The sequence below is a fragment of the Cydia strobilella genome, chromosome 8 (assembly GCF_947568885.1).
Source record: "Cydia strobilella chromosome 8, ilCydStro3.1, whole genome shotgun sequence".
NCBI classification, from domain to species: Eukaryota; Metazoa; Arthropoda; class Insecta; order Lepidoptera; family Tortricidae; genus Cydia; species Cydia strobilella.
The window spans coordinates 8,205,916-8,225,626 of record NC_086048.1 but is presented as its reverse complement, the minus strand read 5'-3'; the positions used below and the strand labels follow the sequence as shown (position 1 = coordinate 8,225,626).

At 41.3% G+C, this 19,711-nt stretch overlaps 1 protein-coding gene across 1 annotated transcript; it reads right to left on the bottom strand.

The window, feature by feature from the left end:
* Positions 1-170: 170 nt before the first annotated feature.
* On the bottom strand, positions 171-17,117 carry LOC134743562 (cell division cycle and apoptosis regulator protein 1-like). The gene is made up of 16 exons (XM_063677079.1): positions 16,316-17,117; positions 14,980-15,131; positions 14,247-14,472; positions 13,840-14,135; positions 13,098-13,458; positions 12,602-12,758; positions 12,192-12,469; positions 11,432-11,602; positions 10,696-10,866; positions 10,428-10,583; positions 7,626-7,861; positions 5,319-5,421; positions 4,941-5,058; positions 3,182-4,677; positions 1,998-2,113; positions 171-364 (listed from the first exon to the last, which is right to left on the bottom strand). Exons 1-16 carry the CDS (start codon positions 16,988-16,990, stop codon positions 190-192), a joined length of 4,887 nt encoding a protein of 1,628 aa, XP_063533149.1. The 5' UTR covers positions 16,991-17,117; the 3' UTR covers positions 171-189.
* Positions 17,118-19,711: the final 2,594 nt, after the last annotated feature.

Sequence of the window (19,711 nt, the reverse complement as noted above, 5' to 3'; positions counted from 1 at the left end):
AGCTTTATGTAGGTAGTCTTAATGACTGTAGGCTTTTTGACTTGTATAAAGTTAAATGTTTCAATTTTTTTATACCCTAACATCCACAAGTTCAATATTTATGACTTGCTTTCACGCGACTATTGTAAAATGCTAAGCTTAGTTTATAATACGTCAAATTATACATAAAATCTAAGTGTACTAAGTGGTTTATTCCTTATCATCAATTTCCATGTTCTCTGTCGTAATGATATCATTAGTGTCTTTTTCCTGATTTGAAGAGTCAACTTCCGTACGTGTGGGGATTTCTTGTTCTTCCTTAGTTGATTTCACATCTAGCTCTTCTTGTTTAGTAATTTCCTCTTTTTTTGGCAATTTTTCATACCTGTCAAATAAAAACATATTTTAATGAAAGAAACGTCGAAAAGTGCCTGAAGGCATGACCAATTGGGGGGGTATTGAGGTATAGACTATAGAACTTATACACACTGTGCCTTAAAACTTTAAGTTGGTTCATTTTACTTCAAGGAAACATTCTTTTTTTTAAAGAAACAAAAATGCATTCCCAGGTTTTTTTAGGGTTCCGTACCCAAAGGGTAAAAACGGGACCCTATTACTAAGACTCCGCTGTCCGTCTGTCTGTCTGTCACCAGGCTGTATCTCATGAACCGTGTTAGCTAGACAGTTGAAATTTTCACAGATGATGTATTTCTGTTGCCGCTATAACAACAACTACTAAAAAAGTACGGAACCCTCGGTGCGCGAGTCCGACTCGCACTTTGCGGTTTTTTTTAATTCGCTTGTATCGCCTGAGAATCGAACAAACAAAAAAAAAAGTTTGCTTTTTAGGGTTCCGTACCCAAAGGGTAAAAACGGGACCCTATTACTAAGACTCCGCTGTCCGTCTGTCTGTCACCAGGCTTTATCTCATGAACCGTGATAGCTAGACAGTTGAAATTTTCACAGATAATGTATTTCTGTTGCCGCTATAACAACAAATACTAAAAACAGAATAAAACAAATATTTAAATGGGGCTCCCATACAACAAACGTGATTTTTTTGCTGTTTTTTTTCCCTAATGGTACGGAACCCTTCGTGCGCGAGTCCGACTCGCACTTGGCCGGATTTTTATTCCACTAGTCGATACAGTTCATGTTAATGTTAAAACCAAGAAACAAGGATGTTTCTTAAAGAAATTTTAACGTCGGCGTACAAAATATCCATAAAATCGAATATTTAGTATTTTGTGAATTTTTAGACTGTTCGATTGCCGGACGAGGAAAGCCAATTTAAAATTAAATCGGTCAAGTGCGAGTCGGACTCGCCCACCGAGTTACGTACTTTTTAGTATTTGTTGTTATAGCGGCAACAGAAATACATGATCTGTGAAAATTGCAACTGTCTAGCTATCACGGTTCATGAGATACAACCTGGTGACAGACAGACGGACAGTGGAGTCTTAGTAATAGCAAAGAGGATATAATAAGATAGAGCGGTACTGTCATAGTAAATTTTGTAACCACTGTAAATTCACTGCCATCTATCGACATACTATAAAACTAAAAATGAAGATCTATAAAAATACGTTAGAATGTGGAAATATGGATAAATGATTTTTTTATTTGCATTAATTTTTTTTATATGATTTTGACCCATGTTCTCTCACTGATATGCGTTAAAATTATAAATAACAAACGAAACCGTCAACGCCCTCTATACGAGAGTAGGCTAAAACTAGTGGCGCCATCTGATCGAGAATCAAATTTTCGTGATTTTCGAGGCACGTTTTTTCCTTAGACTGTATCCATCTATTACGGAGTTATATCTATCTTTGGTAATAGGGTCCCGTTTTTACCCTTTGGGTACGGAACCCTAAAAATCTAAATGCAGTTTTGTTTCTTTTTAAAAATAAAATAATGTTTCCTTTAAGTAAAATGAGCTTATTTAAGGTTTTAAGGTACTTTCCTTCCAGGGCCCAAAATTTTTTTCCACACTGTATATTGACAAAACAACGTACTTTGACGGTCCGTTCACAACTTCGACTACGTCGTCGTCCTCGTACTTGATGTTCACGACGGCTTCTACTTTAGACTGGATACTTTTCAAGGCGGAATGGAAAATCTTGGAGCTGGCCTGTAATTACAAAGTATTATTTAGTCAGTCAATACATTGTTCCAGAGTTGAATTTTTTTGTTACCATGGTTAGAAATTAGGCGTTGCCTTAACCTTTCGAGACCCGGACAAATATGGCAACATACAATAACATACACTATGGCGACATATAATAGGTTACATATTATAGCTGGCTACCCAGGGAGCCAACGGATCTCGTAAGGTTAATGGGGTTGACAACTGTAAAAGGTTTGCATAAATGGTGCCATCATAGCTACCAGGCATAAAATATAAAATTCCATTAAAAACACAAATTTTACACAATTCTAAGGGATTGACAGGGCAAGCTACGCTGGCGCCATCTGCTAAATACTTCGACCGGCTAACCCGATTGTAGCAATTTGAAATCGCCCATCGGCGGCGGTCTGGGCGTCAGCAGCCTCCCTTTATTATATTATGATATGGCGTAGCATGAGCCCATAGCAAAGTATGAACAAGGCAACATTTCCCTTCTTTTCTTGCTCTTAGCGGCCAAGTCTAAGGCGGTTATCACACTGCTCCGCTCACACTTTGTACTGTAGAATCTTGATTTGTATGCAAAAACTGTACTGTACGAATACAGAGATGCGGGGCGGGCTGCAAGGGTATGCCAGCTCCGTAGTAACGTACGGATTTTTGTTCATAAACGAGATTCGTCGTGCACTTGCAGCTGAAGAAACGGAGCAAACCGCATCACCGGACCGTCGCCGCCGCACGCAAATTATTCGTTTCGCACCTTGCAACGAAATGCGGCGGCAGGGTGATAACAGTGTAAACAGGGTACCGTAAAATAGACTTACATTGATTTGCTCATAGATTTTTGAGGAATAGGGAGTTGATTATTAAACGCTAACTTAAACATTTTGTGATGTGGTTGGCATGCTTAACAGAAATAGATGAAGAAAGCGTACAGGAACGAATTCCTTCTAGTTTAAAGATCAATGATCAATGTTACCTCACGAATCAAAGTAACTCCAGTTTACGGTATATGAACGCTCATCGCTCCGCTGCTTGCAAATAATGAAAATGTGACATGTAGAGTGTACGCACCTGGAGCGAGGTGACCCTGGCCCTGGCGGCGGCGAGCTGGTCTTGGATCTCCGTGAGCTGCGCGGTGGCGCCGCGCTCGGCCTGCTGGCGCGACGCGGCGGCCTGGCGCGCGCTCCGCAGCTGCGCACGCGCATCCTCCAGCGCGGCCTCCAGAGTAGAGAGCATGTAGAGTGTACGCACCTGGAGCGAGGTGACCCTGGCCCTGGCGGCGGCGAGCTGGTCTTGGATCTCCGTGAGCTGCGCGGTGGCGCCGCGCTCGGCCTGCTGGCGCGACGCGGCGGCCTGGCGCGCGCTCCGCAGCTGCGCACGCGCATCCTCCAGCGCGGCCTCCAGAGTAGAGAGCATGTAGAGTGTACGCACCTGGAGCGAGGTGACCCTGGCCCTGGCGGCGGCGAGCTGGTCTTGGATCTCCGTGAGCTGCGCGGTGGCGCCGCGCTCGGCCTGCTGGCGCGACGCGGCGGCCTGGCGCGCGCTCCGCAGCTGCGCACGCGCATCCTCCAGCGCGGCCTCCAGAGTAGAGAGCATGTAGAGTGTACGCACCTGGAGCGAGGTGACCCTGGCCCTGGCGGCGGCGAGCTGGTCTTGGATCTCCGTGAGCTGCGCGGTGGCGCCGCGCTCGGCCTGCTGGCGCGACGCGGCGGCCTGGCGCGCGCTCCGCAGCTGCGCACGCGCATCCTCCAGCGCGGCCTCCAGAGTAGAGAGCATGTAGAGTGTACGCACCTGGAGCGAGGTGACCCTGGCCCTGGCGGCGGCGAGCTGGTCTTGGATCTCCGTGAGCTGCGCGGTGGCGCCGCGCTCGGCCTGCTGGCGCGACGCGGCGGCCTGGCGCGCGCTCCGCAGCTGCGCACGCGCATCCTCCAGCGCGGCCTCCAGAGTAGAGAGCATGTAGAGTGTACGCACCTGGAGCGAGGTGACCCTGGCCCTGGCGGCGGCGAGCTGGTCTTGGATCTCCGTGAGCTGCGCGGTGGCGCCGCGCTCGGCCTGCTGGCGCGACGCGGCGGCCTGGCGCGCGCTCCGCAGCTGCGCACGCGCATCCTCCAGCGCGGCCTCCAGAGTAGAGAGCATGTAGAGTGTACGCACCTGGAGCGAGGTGACCCTGGCCCTGGCGGCGGCGAGCTGGTCTTGGATCTCCGTGAGCTGCGCGGTGGCGCCGCGCTCGGCCTGCTGGCGCGACGCGGCGGCCTGGCGCGCGCTCCGCAGCTGCGCACGCGCATCCTCCAGCGCGGCCTCCAGAGTAGAGAGCATGTAGAGTGTACGCACCTGGAGCGAGGTGACCCTGGCCCTGGCGGCGGCGAGCTGGTCTTGGATCTCCGTGAGCTGCGCGGTGGCGCCGCGCTCGGCCTGCTGGCGCGACGCGGCGGCCTGGCGCGCGCTCCGCAGCTGCGCACGCGCATCCTCCAGCGCGGCCTCCAGGCGCCCGCGCGTCGCCGCGTTGCGAGCTTCCGCGGCCACCAGCGCGCCCACGTCGATCACGCGCGACTTGTACACCACCACACCTGACCGCAAACATACGATTAACAAGGGAATTTCAGAGTATAGCCTCCTCGGTTCGGGTATGCGTGAAGCATTCGACACGCAGTACGTAAGCAGTATAAGCGACTGTAGCGTCAATTCCCTGTGTATCGAGTGCTTGGGGTACACTCGACGCGTGTAGTTAGCGAGCCAGTTTAATTTGGACCTTTACATGAATGTCGTTAATTTTTTTTGGGTTTCTAGAAATAAATAATAACATTCTACATTTTTTACAAGCATTATTTACCCTTGTCGCTAACATCCTTAGTTTCATTATTAGAAGCGGATTCTCCGTCCGAGGGTCTATTGAAGACCGGCAGCAGCTCTCGATTACCCGCTGCAATAGCGGCCTCTAGTTCGGCGATCTAGAATAAAGATTCACATTACATTTCAACGCAATAACATTACCTTCTGCTCAAATTGTTGAGACGTTTAACTGTGAATTATATTATGAGTTTTTAATTTTTAATATATTATTGACTTTAAACGCCACTCCTTTTATATATAAGCGCCATCATAACCTAATTGGAATGTATGAAGGTAGATATTATTATTAAGCTGCCTGTGGAAGTCTTTGGCAGTCAAAGGGTGAAACAAGAATGTTAAAATGTGTTTGGCCACTTACGTGAGGGGGCACCTCCTGAGGAACGACCGCGGTATCGAGGGGCAGATCTTGCATCGCTTCGTGTGAGCCGGCCACCAGATCCTTGATGGACTGGATAAGGCTCCTGCAGGTAAGCAATTATATTAGGTGGGCAATTTTATTTCAAAATAATGATAATGGCGTAGCACGCTGTGCTGTTTTGATTTGTTTCAAACCTCATTGGACATTGCAGTGTGTACAGATAGTCTGTTCGGAAAGAGTAGAGACGTGGTATGTATTGGGTGTAATATGTAGCAAGTACTTATAGATCTACTAGTCTTTTTCAAACGGGGAGGGTAGAATGACACCTGTCAAAAAGTGATTATAGGGCTGAGATAATGCAAATTAGAAATGATTTTTTACGATTCTCGTTAAATCTACAAATGCCATATAATTGATTCTACTTATTGATGATGATTTATTAAGTAAACAAACCTTCACAATTGGACGCGACTGTAGCGATTTGTCACGAGCGGAATCGATTTGGTGGAAAAGTAGTCACTCTATTGCAATTGAGTTCCGTTTTACATAATGAAACTCAACGACATTAAAATTTATCTTTTTATTTTTATAATATAATATTTTATTTAATCATTTTACGGTTTAGACTCACTTGTTTTAGTCACTTAACCCGTAAAATGATTTAATATTAGTATGTCTCACAACAGTTTAAATTCGATAATATTTTATATTTTGGTGATTAAATTTGTATCTATTATAATATAGAAAAATTCTAAGCTACGAAGATATATATATTTTTTGGCCTATTAGGATTAAAGTTATTTCTGTTAGAAACAGGATTGGTCTGAAACGTACAAACGCATTATTATTATATTATTATTTGGAGCCTTACGTGTCCCACTGCTGGGCAAAGGCCTCCCCCAATTTCTCGAAAACAAAAAAAATGTCACCCTGCCCTTCCCGTTTAAAAAACACTATAAATACCCCACGAGTAACTTCGAGTCTGCCACAACCACACTTGACAGACTGATCGTGATCAACGTCACCCGACGCGCCGCGGCGGTTTACTATAAAACTTTCCATATAATAAAATTTAGCAAACTCTTTAAGCCTTTATAAGGCAGGGGAATATATTTCCCACGTGATTTTGAACTTTGTTTCAATGTGATAGGGTTCAATTTTGCATAATTTCGGATACCTTTATGCCTTATAAAGGGTTAACGATAACAGACAGTGTGGTGCAACCGACCCTAAGTCTCATGGCCTCGATATACCTACAGGCGATTTTATACAAAATATAAGTCATAAACCCCCGGGACACCTACAAAACCGATTCATATTCATGTAGATTATGTTTCTCCACCATAAACCGCAACCACCAACTTTCTCTATCCTATCTATCTAGAGAAAGTTGGAAAAAACTGGAGGAGGCCTTCACCCAGAGAGGGATCCATAAAGACAAATAAAACAACTTGCTCAAAAAATACAAAAAACAAACATTAAAAAATAATATGGAAGCAAAGGCTATAATAATAATAATAAAAAACCGCAACCACCTCGAAACTATATTATTATTAAGAGGCCGGTGTCGATTTTAGTCGCAAAAATGTAAAATTGATAGATTTAGTCCGTGAAATTTTACACCTTTTGTTACCTAATTGAAATAACAAGTACTGGTTTCTATTAGCACGTCTTCTTATCTTACCTTTTATCAGATAAATTTTTTGAAAACAGACTTTCTCAATTAGTAATGTTTGCTTTTCTGATGGACGTTTAGGTAAACGCGCGTAAAGCACTGATTTTGTCGCTCTTATTTGTAAATTTCGTAAAGTTTAGACTGCTAAACATGGTAATTTTGTTTTACACATATCCTGTACTTGACGTTTATCAGACTACATTTTTATTATTATGACCTTGAAGTAGTGTTAATGAAAGTTAGACGAAATCAATTTTCTCCAGAAATTACTTCAAAACAAGTGACAATTTCTCTGAAAATCGACTTAATTTCAACGTAATTTTGATACTTAAACAATCTACAACATTTGCTGAAACTATTCTTATACATCAATTTGTATAATTTACCACCATGATTTTTTTGATGAATTTTTAAAAACTGCCCCTTCTCTTCATGCATTACCGGTGACGCACGCTCGCGACCTCATTATTAAAAGGCAAGATGAGAAGACGTGATAATAGAAATCAATACTTGTTATTTAGATATTACGTAACAAAACGTGTATAATTTTAACGACTAAATCTATCAATTTTACATTTTTGCTCCAAAATCGACTACGGCCTCTTAAGCTGTAGCTGCAAGCTGCAACTCACTTGTAACTGAAAGAGTCCTTGATGCAAACTTTCTCGAGCACGCTGCGTATCTGCGAGCGGGACAACTGGAGCCCTAAGCTCATGAAGAGGTTCTGCAGGTCCTTCTTGGTGACGTGCCCGCCGCGGGCCGTGTCGAAGTACACGAGCGACAGCAGCAGGTAGGGGTCGGGCGGCAGCTCCACGCCGCGGCTGCGGCGGCGGGGAGAAGTGCTGCGCTCGTCGTCGCTCGCGGACGTCTGAACATTCCACACTCTCATTCTCTACTCTAACTTTCTGGTAAGCAATTGTAAACAGGCAATATACAGATCGCTGGGACTTGGCGAGTCCCCTTTGCTATTACATTTACGAATTGTCACTTGTTGTGTGGATAATGGCGGAATGTGCGACGTCTACGATACCACGAAAATCAAAAATCTCAATTTCGTTATTATGCTTCTGTATCGCTCGAATATGCAAGAGCGATTTATACTCTAGCAGCAGATAACAATATTATATTTTTAAATATACGCGCTATGCCCTTCAGAGTGCTCTCTGCACCGAGTACTTTAACACTTGAATTGCCGAACGCTCCACAGGACAATCCTCACTCATGCAAAAGATATAACTCCGTAATAGATGGATACAGTCTAAGGAAAAAACGTGCCTCGAAAATTGATTCTCAATCAGATGGCGCCACTACCTTTGGCCTACTCTCGTATAGAGGGCGTTGACGGTTGCGTTTGTTATTTACCAATTTTACCGCATATTAGTGAAAGAACATGGGTCAAAATAATATACAAAATAATCAATGCAAATATTTCAAATAAAAATATCATTTATCCATATACACGGTGTTTCATGACCCACTGAAAACCTAAAAACAGTTTATTCAGAATCGATAGGAGAATCGATTCCGCTATATTTGAATGGGGGTATTTTTTTATTACTTTTACATGCTCAGTCTACAAGTTTGTAATGCAACAATATCAATAACTAGCATTTGACACGTTATTTGCATGAAGTTATACCCTAAACAGGAGCGAGCTGTCACTTTTTTTGCCATACTAAATTGAACCTTATCACCGAGCCAGAAAGGTGTTCGTACCAGACTAGAGAAAACGGTCCACATGAGATAGCAAAAGTGGGTCGCGGTGTCCCACTCGCACATGTTGCCAATGTTTAAAAAAATACCATTTTGGTAGTATTTATATCAATAACTACTAAAATTAAATACCTTCTTATATTATTTAAGTGCTATATTCAGAGTGCGGTTCTGATATCTTTTACGTAATTTGTAAATAGTTATAATGTCAATATTATTAACTGATTTAACCAAGCATGTGCACAACAAAAAATACATTAATTTTAATATGGTAGACATTGTAGTAACTTTGAATATTAATTGGTATCCCCAACTTGATAATGAAATTTTCAAAATACATGAATGGCGGCGCTCAAGATTTATTTGCGAAATAAAGTATAAAATGGGTAAAAGATGTTGTGTGAAAGGTTGCAGAAGTTAAAGTTTTGTTGATTGTGGTATATCTTTTCACAGGTAAGCCTCAACTATTAAAGTTTACGATAAAAATACAAGAAAACATTGTCAAACTCATTAGGGTGACTATGATGTCGGCACGATGTGAATCGGCCTTACAGAGTTCTTATTACCTCGTACTTACTTAATGTAAAAATAAGTTTACCTAAATAAGTATATCTTTATTTCGGCATGTTTAATTATTTGTTTGATAGATAGATAGATAGATAAATGATTTATTTGTGCACGTAATGAGAGCTATATAATTGCCAAAATTTAAATCCAAAATCCTTAAATATTACAGACACATTTATACATAATATTCTATATAAGTTGAACACACATTTCCGTCAGTACACAAAGGCGGCAAATAAAAAAAAATGGTGCAATTAACTACGATGACGCTTAAAGAATAGCTGAAGTGTGCAAAAGAGAAGCCATTACGTATATGAACATACCATGAGTGCGAAAGAGGCAGACTACAAATGAAAAAAACGTGACCATTTTTAGGGTTCCGTACCCAAAGGGTAAAAACGGGACCCTATCAATAAGACTCCGCTGTCCGTCTGTCAGTCTGTCATCACTAACAGCTTTTATAACGACTAAACTAAATTAAGTAAGGTTTTGGGAAGCGTTTTACAGAGGAGAAAAAAACTATATCCATTCTCTCTGACTTCCTATGCATGAATGAAAAAAGATCTTGGCCAAACTATACATTCCAACTTATCCTAATATCCCACATACATATGACTTATGGTCACCCTAATTAGAAAGAGATACAACCGCCCACTTTGACTTCTCATGTGGACACACTTTTTGGCCCGTGTACTCCATCCGGTTTATTAAAATCTAAATCCGTGGTTATTTGTCAATGAGCCACACCCTTAACTGGCCATTGGTAAACCTTATCTCGTTGCAGTAAGGTATGCAAATGGTCAGTTAACAGTGTTTACGATGGTAACTAGCAATTGTTTGACGTCACTAAAACGACGAAGTATCTTGTGTAGAATTACCAATCGAATAGAATTGTTAAGAAAACTAAACAACGAATATTTTTTTTACATATTTATCGGATTAAAGAATATATACTCAAGATGAGTTTAAAAAAATCTGTTGGGGTGTCTCAGGTTTTCAGTGGCTCAAGTAACACCGTGTATAAATACATTTTTTGATATTTTTAGTTTTAATCGTGTGTCGATAGATGGCAGTGAATTTACTGTGACTACGAAATTTACTGTGACAGTACCGCTCTATCCTATTATATCCTCTTTGCTCATGCGTACACTTACCCGTCGGTCCCGCCGCCGTGAAACGTCACGTCTGTCATCGCGTCGGTCGTCTTTTTTGTCCTTTTCCTCCTTCTTATCCTCTTTTTTGTCTTCTTTTTTATCTTCCTTTTTATCTTCCTTTTTGTCATCTTTCTTCTCATCGTCTTTTTTGTCATCCTTAAATTAAGAATAATGTTCTACATTTAACTATGTAGTGATTACATTATCCATTAGCAATGTTTTGTATATGAAAACTATTTTATTGCAAATATTAATAATTAGGTTATACCTTCTTATCAGCTTTGTCAGCACTCTTTTCGTCTTTAACTTCTTTGGACTCCTTTTCTTTGACTTCCTTTACTTCCTCGACTTTTTCGGGCAAAGTGTAAAGCGTTTTGTAGATGTAGAAGCCGAAATCTCGCATAAGCATCTCGTTCAAGAGCTCAGCAAACACAAACAGCTGTAAAGAAAAACGTTTTATAATATTGTTTAATAATTAAAACATAGGTCAATAAGTACCTAGAATCTCCGCGGACCCTAAAGGAACTGTAAGCAACTTGAAACCTTTGCTGGGTTTCGTGTATGAGCTGGTTAGAAATTTAGAATAGTGCAAACCTGTAATTTAGTACAAATAGGCATAATGGCTGTCAATTTGCGGTAAATGCCCAGTACAAATAACTAACTAGATAACTAAACTAAGGTTAGCAATAGCAATGGCCTATTAAATAATCTGTCATCCTTAAATATTTTGATAACTGACGGTGATGATAAGTTGATAACCCATCGTTGCGTTTCATTTTTTAAATTATATTTTTGATTATATAAATATCCCAAAAATTGTCATTAGGCATTAAGTTTTTTTACATAAGTAACTGTCATCCATTCTGATCTTTCGATTTGAAGAAACTAGGCCTTATGACTAGTTATGACTTTCTTTGTTTTTGTTGTTTATTCGTTTTGTGTTAGTGACGGTGTGTTTAGTGTTGTTGTTGGTTTGTTTGGAGACTTAATTAAGGCATTATTACCTCAAAGCTGTGCTCCTTGTTGTCAGTAATGCGGTAGTCGAGCAGGAACGACAGAGTGGCGATGTTGCAGGTGAACTTGCCGCCCTTGGCCGTCGTCGACGGGTGCACGAGAATGTGGGGGCCGTTCGGCACTTCGTAACGCGACTTTAGCGTCTGCCTTTCTTTCTCCAGCTGGAACAAAATGCAACAATGTAGTAAAAGCTTCACTAAACAGTGAACCGGTTACAGTTTTTCGGCTCTACTGAATAATTTTGTTGGCAATGGTGCCTCGTGGAATAACACTAAATAAATGGGTTCCACTAGCTATACAGAATACTAGATATACGAGCTCTTCCTATCCTAATAGGAGAAAAAAAGTGACCCAAGGTTTTTATTTCTATTCCATTACAATTTTCCATAGACTGTATGGCGGTCACGGAATGGACAGATCGAAAAATGTATGGAAATTTTGGGACACTTTTTTCTCCTATTAGGATCAAAAGAGCTCGTGATTCGGAGTAGAAATAACATAAAAAATCCCAAATTAGAAAACAAGTGTAGGGGACAACTTTAAATAAAATGGCGAAAAAACACATTTCTCGAATTATTTTTTAATTTAAGCCCAACAATGACGAAACGAGACTTCAATGAGCTGTCATAGGGACCATCATATACACATATGGGACTTAAATTCCATGTAGTCTACATCTGATTAAAATATTTTGTAGAAATACAGTTATTTACGTTTATTATCACATTTACTAATTTCAAGTAAAATTACCCTTTTCAATTCCTGCTCAATTTCCTTCTCAGACTTTGGCGCCGGTTTTTTCTCTTTTTCCTCCTTTTTGTCTGTCTTTTCCTCTTTCTTTTCTTCCTTTTCCGCTTTAGGCGTGTCATCCTTGTCATCGGGTATCTCGATGGAATCGTCTTGTTTGGGCTTGTCCTTCTTTTCTTCTGTGTCGTCGTCCAAGACTTCCACCTCGTCGCCTTTGGTTTCCTTTTCTTCTTCTTGCTTGACTAGTTTAGAAAGACGGGACACCAGTTGAGCACGCAGGCCTATGATATAATATAAATTAACTTCAAAACTCAGCTAAGTTAACAAGTATGAAAATATGTACGATAATATCAAGGCTACATGTACGCTTGTAAGGTTAATGAATTTATAAAAAAAAATTATTTGATAATTACCCTTGCAGCTGACATTACGAGCTCTTAGCTCTTGGCGCAGTTGGTCAACTTTAATGGTCCTCAAATCGATCTTGGAATAATGTGTCGGCTCAGGCTTGTCCTCATCATCATCATTCTCATCTATGGTTATAGTACTGTCATCGTGGCTTGGCGTATCCTAAAACACGAGCAATCATTGTAGGCTTTGTAACATTCCCAGGGTGCGTTAAAGAAGTATAAAGAAATGTTTGGCTTTAATAGTTCAACAGTCGGCAAGATAGTCGTAAAATATTAATCGAGTGTGTGGAACTCCTTTTTTATTTCAATAAAATAAAAAAGTTTACGGGACTATTGGTCTTTAAATTTATAGAACTATTGAGTAAAACGAAAGGAATGTAAATATAATGTGAGATTAATGTAGTTTGTAGCATCTCCATGACATCGGGGGGCAGCAGGACGCGCAGGCATCGCGCAACGGGAGTCGGCCGGAAATAACCAAACAAAACTGGGAACAAACAATTTTGGATTTGTCCGCTGGCGCAGCCTCCGCGGCAGATGCAGATGCAACAGCAGGCTCGGCGGCGGCGGACGGCGGCTCGGGCTCTGCGGCTGCAGGCGTGGGCGCAGGCGCGAGTGCGGGCGCGGGTGCGAGTGCGGGCGCGGGCGCGGGCGCGGGCGCGGCCGCCACCTCCGCCGCGACGATGTCGACGTTCCTTATCGCGTTGTCGCAGGCGGTCTTATATGTCTCCTGAACGTTGGCCCACTCGATACGCGAAGGCTGCGCCGACCACACGTCGGGCAGGAACAACACCACACACTCGAGCCGCGACTTGCCGTTGCTGCCCTCGCGCCAGTAGTAAAACTCCACCATTCGGTACCTGCGCGGGTAACACAGTTATAGTACCATACTCACAAGACCGCGATCACTGCACGGACGCGACACATCCGGAGAGTCAAAACTGCCGTTTTGGTAGGTCGTACATCGATACTGCATCCGATCGATCGCCATTCGTGATGTACGAACGCCTCCATACTCTCACAAAAGGAATGTGTTTGACCATGACTAAGTATACGGAATGGTATGACTTTGAAAACTTCTTATTTTACTTCAGGGCACGGCTCTACTTACGCGTAGCATACGAAAGCTGATTCATAAATTTTAAAATAAGAAGTTTAATTCTTAGAATTAATGGAATCAGCATTAAAACAGCATCAGGGCAGAAGACCAGAAAGTGGCGAACGTAAAAAGTGAGACTTACCATTGGGTGCAGTTAGACAAATCAATTCCAGTCAGGGCCTTGCATGTGCGTATGGCGGTTCTGACCAGGACGCTGGGATCAGATTGAGGGTTGTCGCCATCCAGAGAAGGACTCCATGGTCCACCTATAGCAAAATTTTCACCACCTTTTCCTTTCTGGCCAACAAGGAACTTGATCAGACGGGTAGGGTGCAAGGGAGTTTTGGAATTGGTGGAGCGTTTGTCTTTCTCATCTACTTTAGTCAGTCCACATTTCTGGTAAAATGATTCCAGTGTTGGCATGCTGATTAACATCACCTAAAACAAAAAAACAACACACAGAAATAATTAACAATTCTTATGTAAAATTTAATTTCAGATTGTCAATTAAGAGAACATTGAGATGTTGTAAATAAAATATTGTGTTACCTTTGCTGAAAATCTGTAATCCGCATCAGGAGGTTCCAAAATGGAGTCATTGCCAAGAGGATTGTCGATATCCTTGTTCATGATGTAGTACTGACACGGATTGTTGAGCGACAGCGGAGACTGCGGCGGGAATGTCTCGCCCCATTTCACTTGGGCGTTGAAGAAGTCAGACGGCACGTACATGTTAGTGTACCTTTGAGACAGCGCTGGGACATCTAGCTTCTCACTGTCACAATAAAAAACCATGTGATTTGTTGAAGAAATTCTGTTTAAGGAAGTCTACAAAATGCTGCCCATGGATGTGTTTCCATGGTATGCATAAATTAGCGGCATTAAATTATGGACTTATCTAAGGTAGTAGTAATTAACTTTTTCTTCCGAAATGCTACAGTTCCTATGATACCTAATAATATTGCGGTACAATATGTAAACAATACTATAATTCAGTGCAGTTCCTCAGATTAAATTTTGGAAGGAAAATAAGAGTTACCATTACTTTTGAGGTTATAAAATTTATAATCTTAAAAAATTAAACAGACATATAGCAGGGGTTCCCAATATTTTTCTCTTGAAAATTTAGTGTCAGCACCCTAACCTAGCTGTCGCTAGCTAGGTTATTCGAAATAGATACCTAGGTAACATGGTGAGGAGCACTGCCTCACGGTGCCCCTTGGTAACCCCTCTAGTAAAGTAGCCTCTAGCAAATCTACCAGGCAATTTTTTAAACACTTACATGTCCAATGGCATACGTGGCACCCTGACTACATATTTGACTGGAGAAGGTTGATGAATTACAGGGCGCTTGCGGGGTGGCGAGTCTCTCCTGTTTACCCTGTTGTCATGGATGTTCCTCGAGCGTGAGCGGCTTCTGGTTCTTGAGCGTTTCTGAACAATCCATTTTAATTTGTTTATAAATGCAAAAAAAAAATTAAAACCTGATCCTACCTAAAATTCATAGAGAATGATTGTTTTTGGAGAAGGTAAAGTATTGTATACAAAATTTAGTTATAAAGTATGTAATAGCACCGCCCCATTAAGCCCAATAGTTCTTAAACAAAATAGACAACTTTCTATTGAAAACAATATGTACAAATGTAAGATACCATACTCACTTGAGGTTTTAAGTAATGATCAATTAATAAATTAATTTTGTATCAAGCAAACGTCTGCGAACGATGCTATTAAGCTTAGAAATAAATTAAAAGCCTAATATATTTATTTGTTATAACTTCTTAAAATGCACGCGAAGCAAGCAATACATATATGGTGGAAATATTCGCTGCATTGGGTATGGTCTCGGTAGGGTTGCCACCTTTTTTCTATACACAAAAAAGTATTTATTTTTTTGGTATTTTTGTCAAAATATTGAAAAAATATAGTATTTACTGGGAAATTTGAAAAAAATAGGACGCCGATTTGAGGCGAATTGAAAATCCAAGTCGCATACGATGCGATATCGGTGACATTTGTATACCCCATTTTTGAGTGATGAAAATATAGTATTTTTCGTACTATATTGTTTTTGTATAATATATAGTACAAGTGACTAAAATATAGTACAATACTATATGTTATAGTATGGGTGGCAACCCTAGGTCACGGTGGCTCAGATGGTAGAGCACTGTAGTGATCCGGTGGTCGTGGGTTCAAGTCCCACCCAAGACAGTGAATTTATCCACTTTATTTCTCATTTCACATTTCTCAGTTCACTTTATTTCACATCTCTAAGTTCAATTAATAAAGTTAGATATGGCATACAGTATTTAAGTATATCAAGTTATCCCGTTACAATATTCTCACATGTTTTTCATACAGTGTTTTGTTATTTCTCATAAAAGTATGTCATGTGACGTTCTCAATCAAAAGGTACCACATTGTTGATTGCCCTAAGGACACTATGACAGGTTATTCAGTATAAAGACACAAGGCAAATTTGTCTTTATGGTAAGCAACAAAGTGGTTATGTATTTGTAAGAAAGGGATAAAACAAATTTACAAATTCAGTCTTGTAAAGTTTTATGAATGGGGGGTTTAGATTTTAGATCAATAAATAAAATGCTGTAATTTACCCTGTTATCTCTATCTCTGACTTCTCTGTTATCTCTGGGTCTCTGCATACGGTCCTTCCTGTTAGACTGTCTATCGCCCGAAGGTGGTGGTACAGCATTATAGTTGTTGCTTTTTGGGGTGTTCTGCTTCTGGTTACCAGGCCCGTTTTTAGGCAGCACCTGTACTCTGGTCGCGTTCCACTTAAACGGCATGTTTGGGTTGTAGTTTGCCTCCACCAGAACTCTGTCGTTTACTTTTGGAATGATTCCCTTAGCGCACACGGAAGTTTGATAGAATACATCGTGATCGACAAAACCGAAATCATTATGAGTCTTTGTTACAGTTCCTGTGAACACCCTCTGTTCGCTGGACGGCGCCGTTCCGCCGGATGAGCTGTTTTGATACATTCCCGGGTTCATAGCACGTGGTGTCGGGTACGCAACAACATTGCCCGGATACATTTGACCTTGAGTCATTTGATTCATTTGCATTTGCCCTGCCATTGGCATGGACATGCCACTCTGAGCTTGCATCATACTCGGATTAAACACAGCCGGAGTTTGTTGGAATGGCATCATACCCTGTTGTGTCATCATAGAGTTAGGGTCCATGATTTGCGTGTTCATGCCGGTCATATTTGTATTCACGTTTGATCGCGCCCATGGCGGGTTTTTAGCCCCGCTGCCTGTCTGCATTTTCACTGATCAATAAAAACTCGCACTTTTAACGTAACTGACAGTAAAAACACTCTTAAAACATTTCACAGTCTGAGCGTTACACACGGACGCGTACTGCACATCCACAATATGGCGGCAGGCGGAGGCGGCAACGACGTGTCTATGGTATATGGTATATTCCGCACCGTCGCACAATGACCTTGGTGCGGTGCGATGGTGTGGTATAAGCATAATATTGCATGTATCTTGTCTATGGTTCATCGACCGGAAGTCGGAATGTCACCTAAAGGGTTCTCCACACTCATGCGTGAGTCCCTGCGAAGGACATAGGATAATTTTTATCCCAGAACTCACTCCTCAAGGGGGTGAAAAGTGGGGTGGACATTTGTATGGGGAATCAATAATCGCTGAACCGATTTAGATGAAACTTGGTATAGGGATAGTTTGAGCTGTGGGGAAGGATATAGAATATTTTTACCCCGAAATCATCCCTTAAGGGTGTAAAAATGGGGTGGAAATTTATAGTGTGGACCATTTTGGGGTTGAAAAAAGGATGGATTTAATAAAAAAAAATAAGGTACACAAAATACTAAAAACCACACAGACGAAGTCGCGGGCAAAAGCTAGCTAGTATCACCATAAATCTAAAATTGGTGATAAAATTGGAGATTAACGCCAATTTCATTTCTGATCAAATCGATCGATTTGATCATCCCGTCTGGACTCAACTTTAAACCGAACTTTCGTTACCTGCGAGCCCTGCGGCTCTTGAGGGCCCTCCACACTCATGTGCGAATCGCGGCGCGAAGCCGCGAACGCGAGTGTGGAGTCTAGTTCGCTAATCAGCGAAATCGACTCCACACTCGCGTTCGCGGCTTCGCGCCGCGTAGTCTGGAGGTGACTTTGCATATTCGAGCGATAGAGAGGCAGATAAAAAAATGTCATTGTCGCGGTAGGCCCCCTGAACCATAGAGGTATAATAATATAAAGAGGAAATGGCCCCTCCCCCATTTGACCGAACGAGATGCTCTTATGGAACTTTCAGGAGGAGGAGGAGTAGCAGAGAAAGCGCTATTATTGTTTGTCCTTGTCATAGCCGCACTTTTCCTTTCTGCCTACTTCTAAAAAGTCCTAAGTGACGTAGACGTTTTTTGTTGCCCACTGTTTTATGGTGGGTAACAATGAACCCGACCAAATGACGTAGGTAATAGGTTGTTTTTGGTATGTTGTCAGGAATGTTAAACGTGTTTTTATAGTTTGTCAAAGGACTGTCTCATTTCAAACATAGACAGAGAGAATCATACTATCTTTGTCTTACGCTAGTACTAGCACCCAAAAAAAAAGGATGAGTACAGTTTTTTTTGTTCTTATTTACTGACAATTTGGTTTGACCCTGAGGTTTGACCAACTATAATTTTGTCGCATTGCTGTCCCTCGTATGTCCTGGCACATCTATGTAATAGCAGAGGAGGGGAGGCGACGGTGCTAAATGTGTAGTTACTTGAGCATCGTAGAGACCTCTAGGAATCGAAAAATTTGATGATAGGAAGAAAAAATAGTACATTGTGCAACATGGCGGAGAGTATAGTTAAATCGCTACGGCTTGCAATTTGCAATATTATTTTCACAATGTTTTTCATCACACTTGCGATACAAACATGAAGTATAAAGACAAAAAACTGTTAATTATAATACTAGAAACTTCATAACTCCCTAGGGAAGACGCTTTTTCTATAGTTCCCGCTAAGCCTGCGTGCAATTCCACATTTACTGAGCGTGTGATGAAAATGAAATAATATTTTCTTTTTTAGCGAGCAGGGAAGCGTCTACAGATTTTTTTAAATGTAAAAAAGAACACCATGTGGAGTTACTCGAGCGCGTCTGCGCGTCAGATATTGGTAGAAGTCGCACACCCATGTCTCTGATAACAAGGGTATTACCGGTTTACATAGGTAGAGTGGTCATACGGAAGAGTAGAAAATTAAAAAAAAATACTGGAGCGCTTCAGATAGGGACCCTACAAAAGTGTCTATTTCAATAATCTGACGATTTTAGAGATCCGTACCGTATAGAAAGGACACTTCCTACAAATAAACTAAACAAACTATACCAACTGATGAAAAGGCGCAGATAAAGGGTTAAAGAGGTATTTCCCGTTGGATATATGGATATTACGTATCATTTTATGATTAATATGTACCGTATCTGCAGTATAGTTCCATAAGTCTCGTGAAATAAGTATTGAAGTAGAACTGTGTCACTTTGTAAAATTGAAAAATTTAAAAAAAAAAACTTAATGTAATTATTTTCAAAATTGCTTTCTTGGGGTTAGACATGAGGATATCACGTATCATTTGTGGTATATTGTACAAAAAAAAATCAGCCATATCGTATCTGGAGGAGCCCAAACTTGGTATGTTTCGAAAATTCTTTTTGTTTCAATTTAAAAAAAAATGGCCGAAATGTAATGATGTGATATATTTTTTGAATCGCCTCAATAAGCCCTTTCGTATGATACCACACACGATAGGTTTTGGATAAAAATAAAAAATTTCATGCTGAAATCATGCTGTCCCTTTTGTAATGTATGGCACTAATGCACTATCCCTTTCGGCTATTTAGGGTTGTCAAAATTCAAGTCATTATCTTATCTGTGGTCGTGCGCGCAAAGGGACGTCAAGTTGTGCTAACCCTAATAATTGCTCGGAGCAATGTTGAGCCGAACGGAGCCGAGTTTGC

Bases quoted from the DNA above. Each gene is read 5' to 3' on its own strand.
- LOC134743562 (XM_063677079.1), bottom strand. From the start codon at position 16,990: ATGCAGACAGGCAGCGGGGCTAAAAACCCGCCATGGGCGCGATCAAAC. The intron at 11,603-12,191 runs GTAATTTTACTT...ATTTTGTTCCAG, and splicing joins TTGAGCAGGAATTGAAAAGG to CTGGAGAAAGAAAGGCAGAC. The intron at 5,059-5,318 runs GTAAGTGGCCAA...TCTTTATTCTAG, and splicing joins CTCAGGAGGTGCCCCCTCAC to ATCGCCGAACTAGAGGCCGC.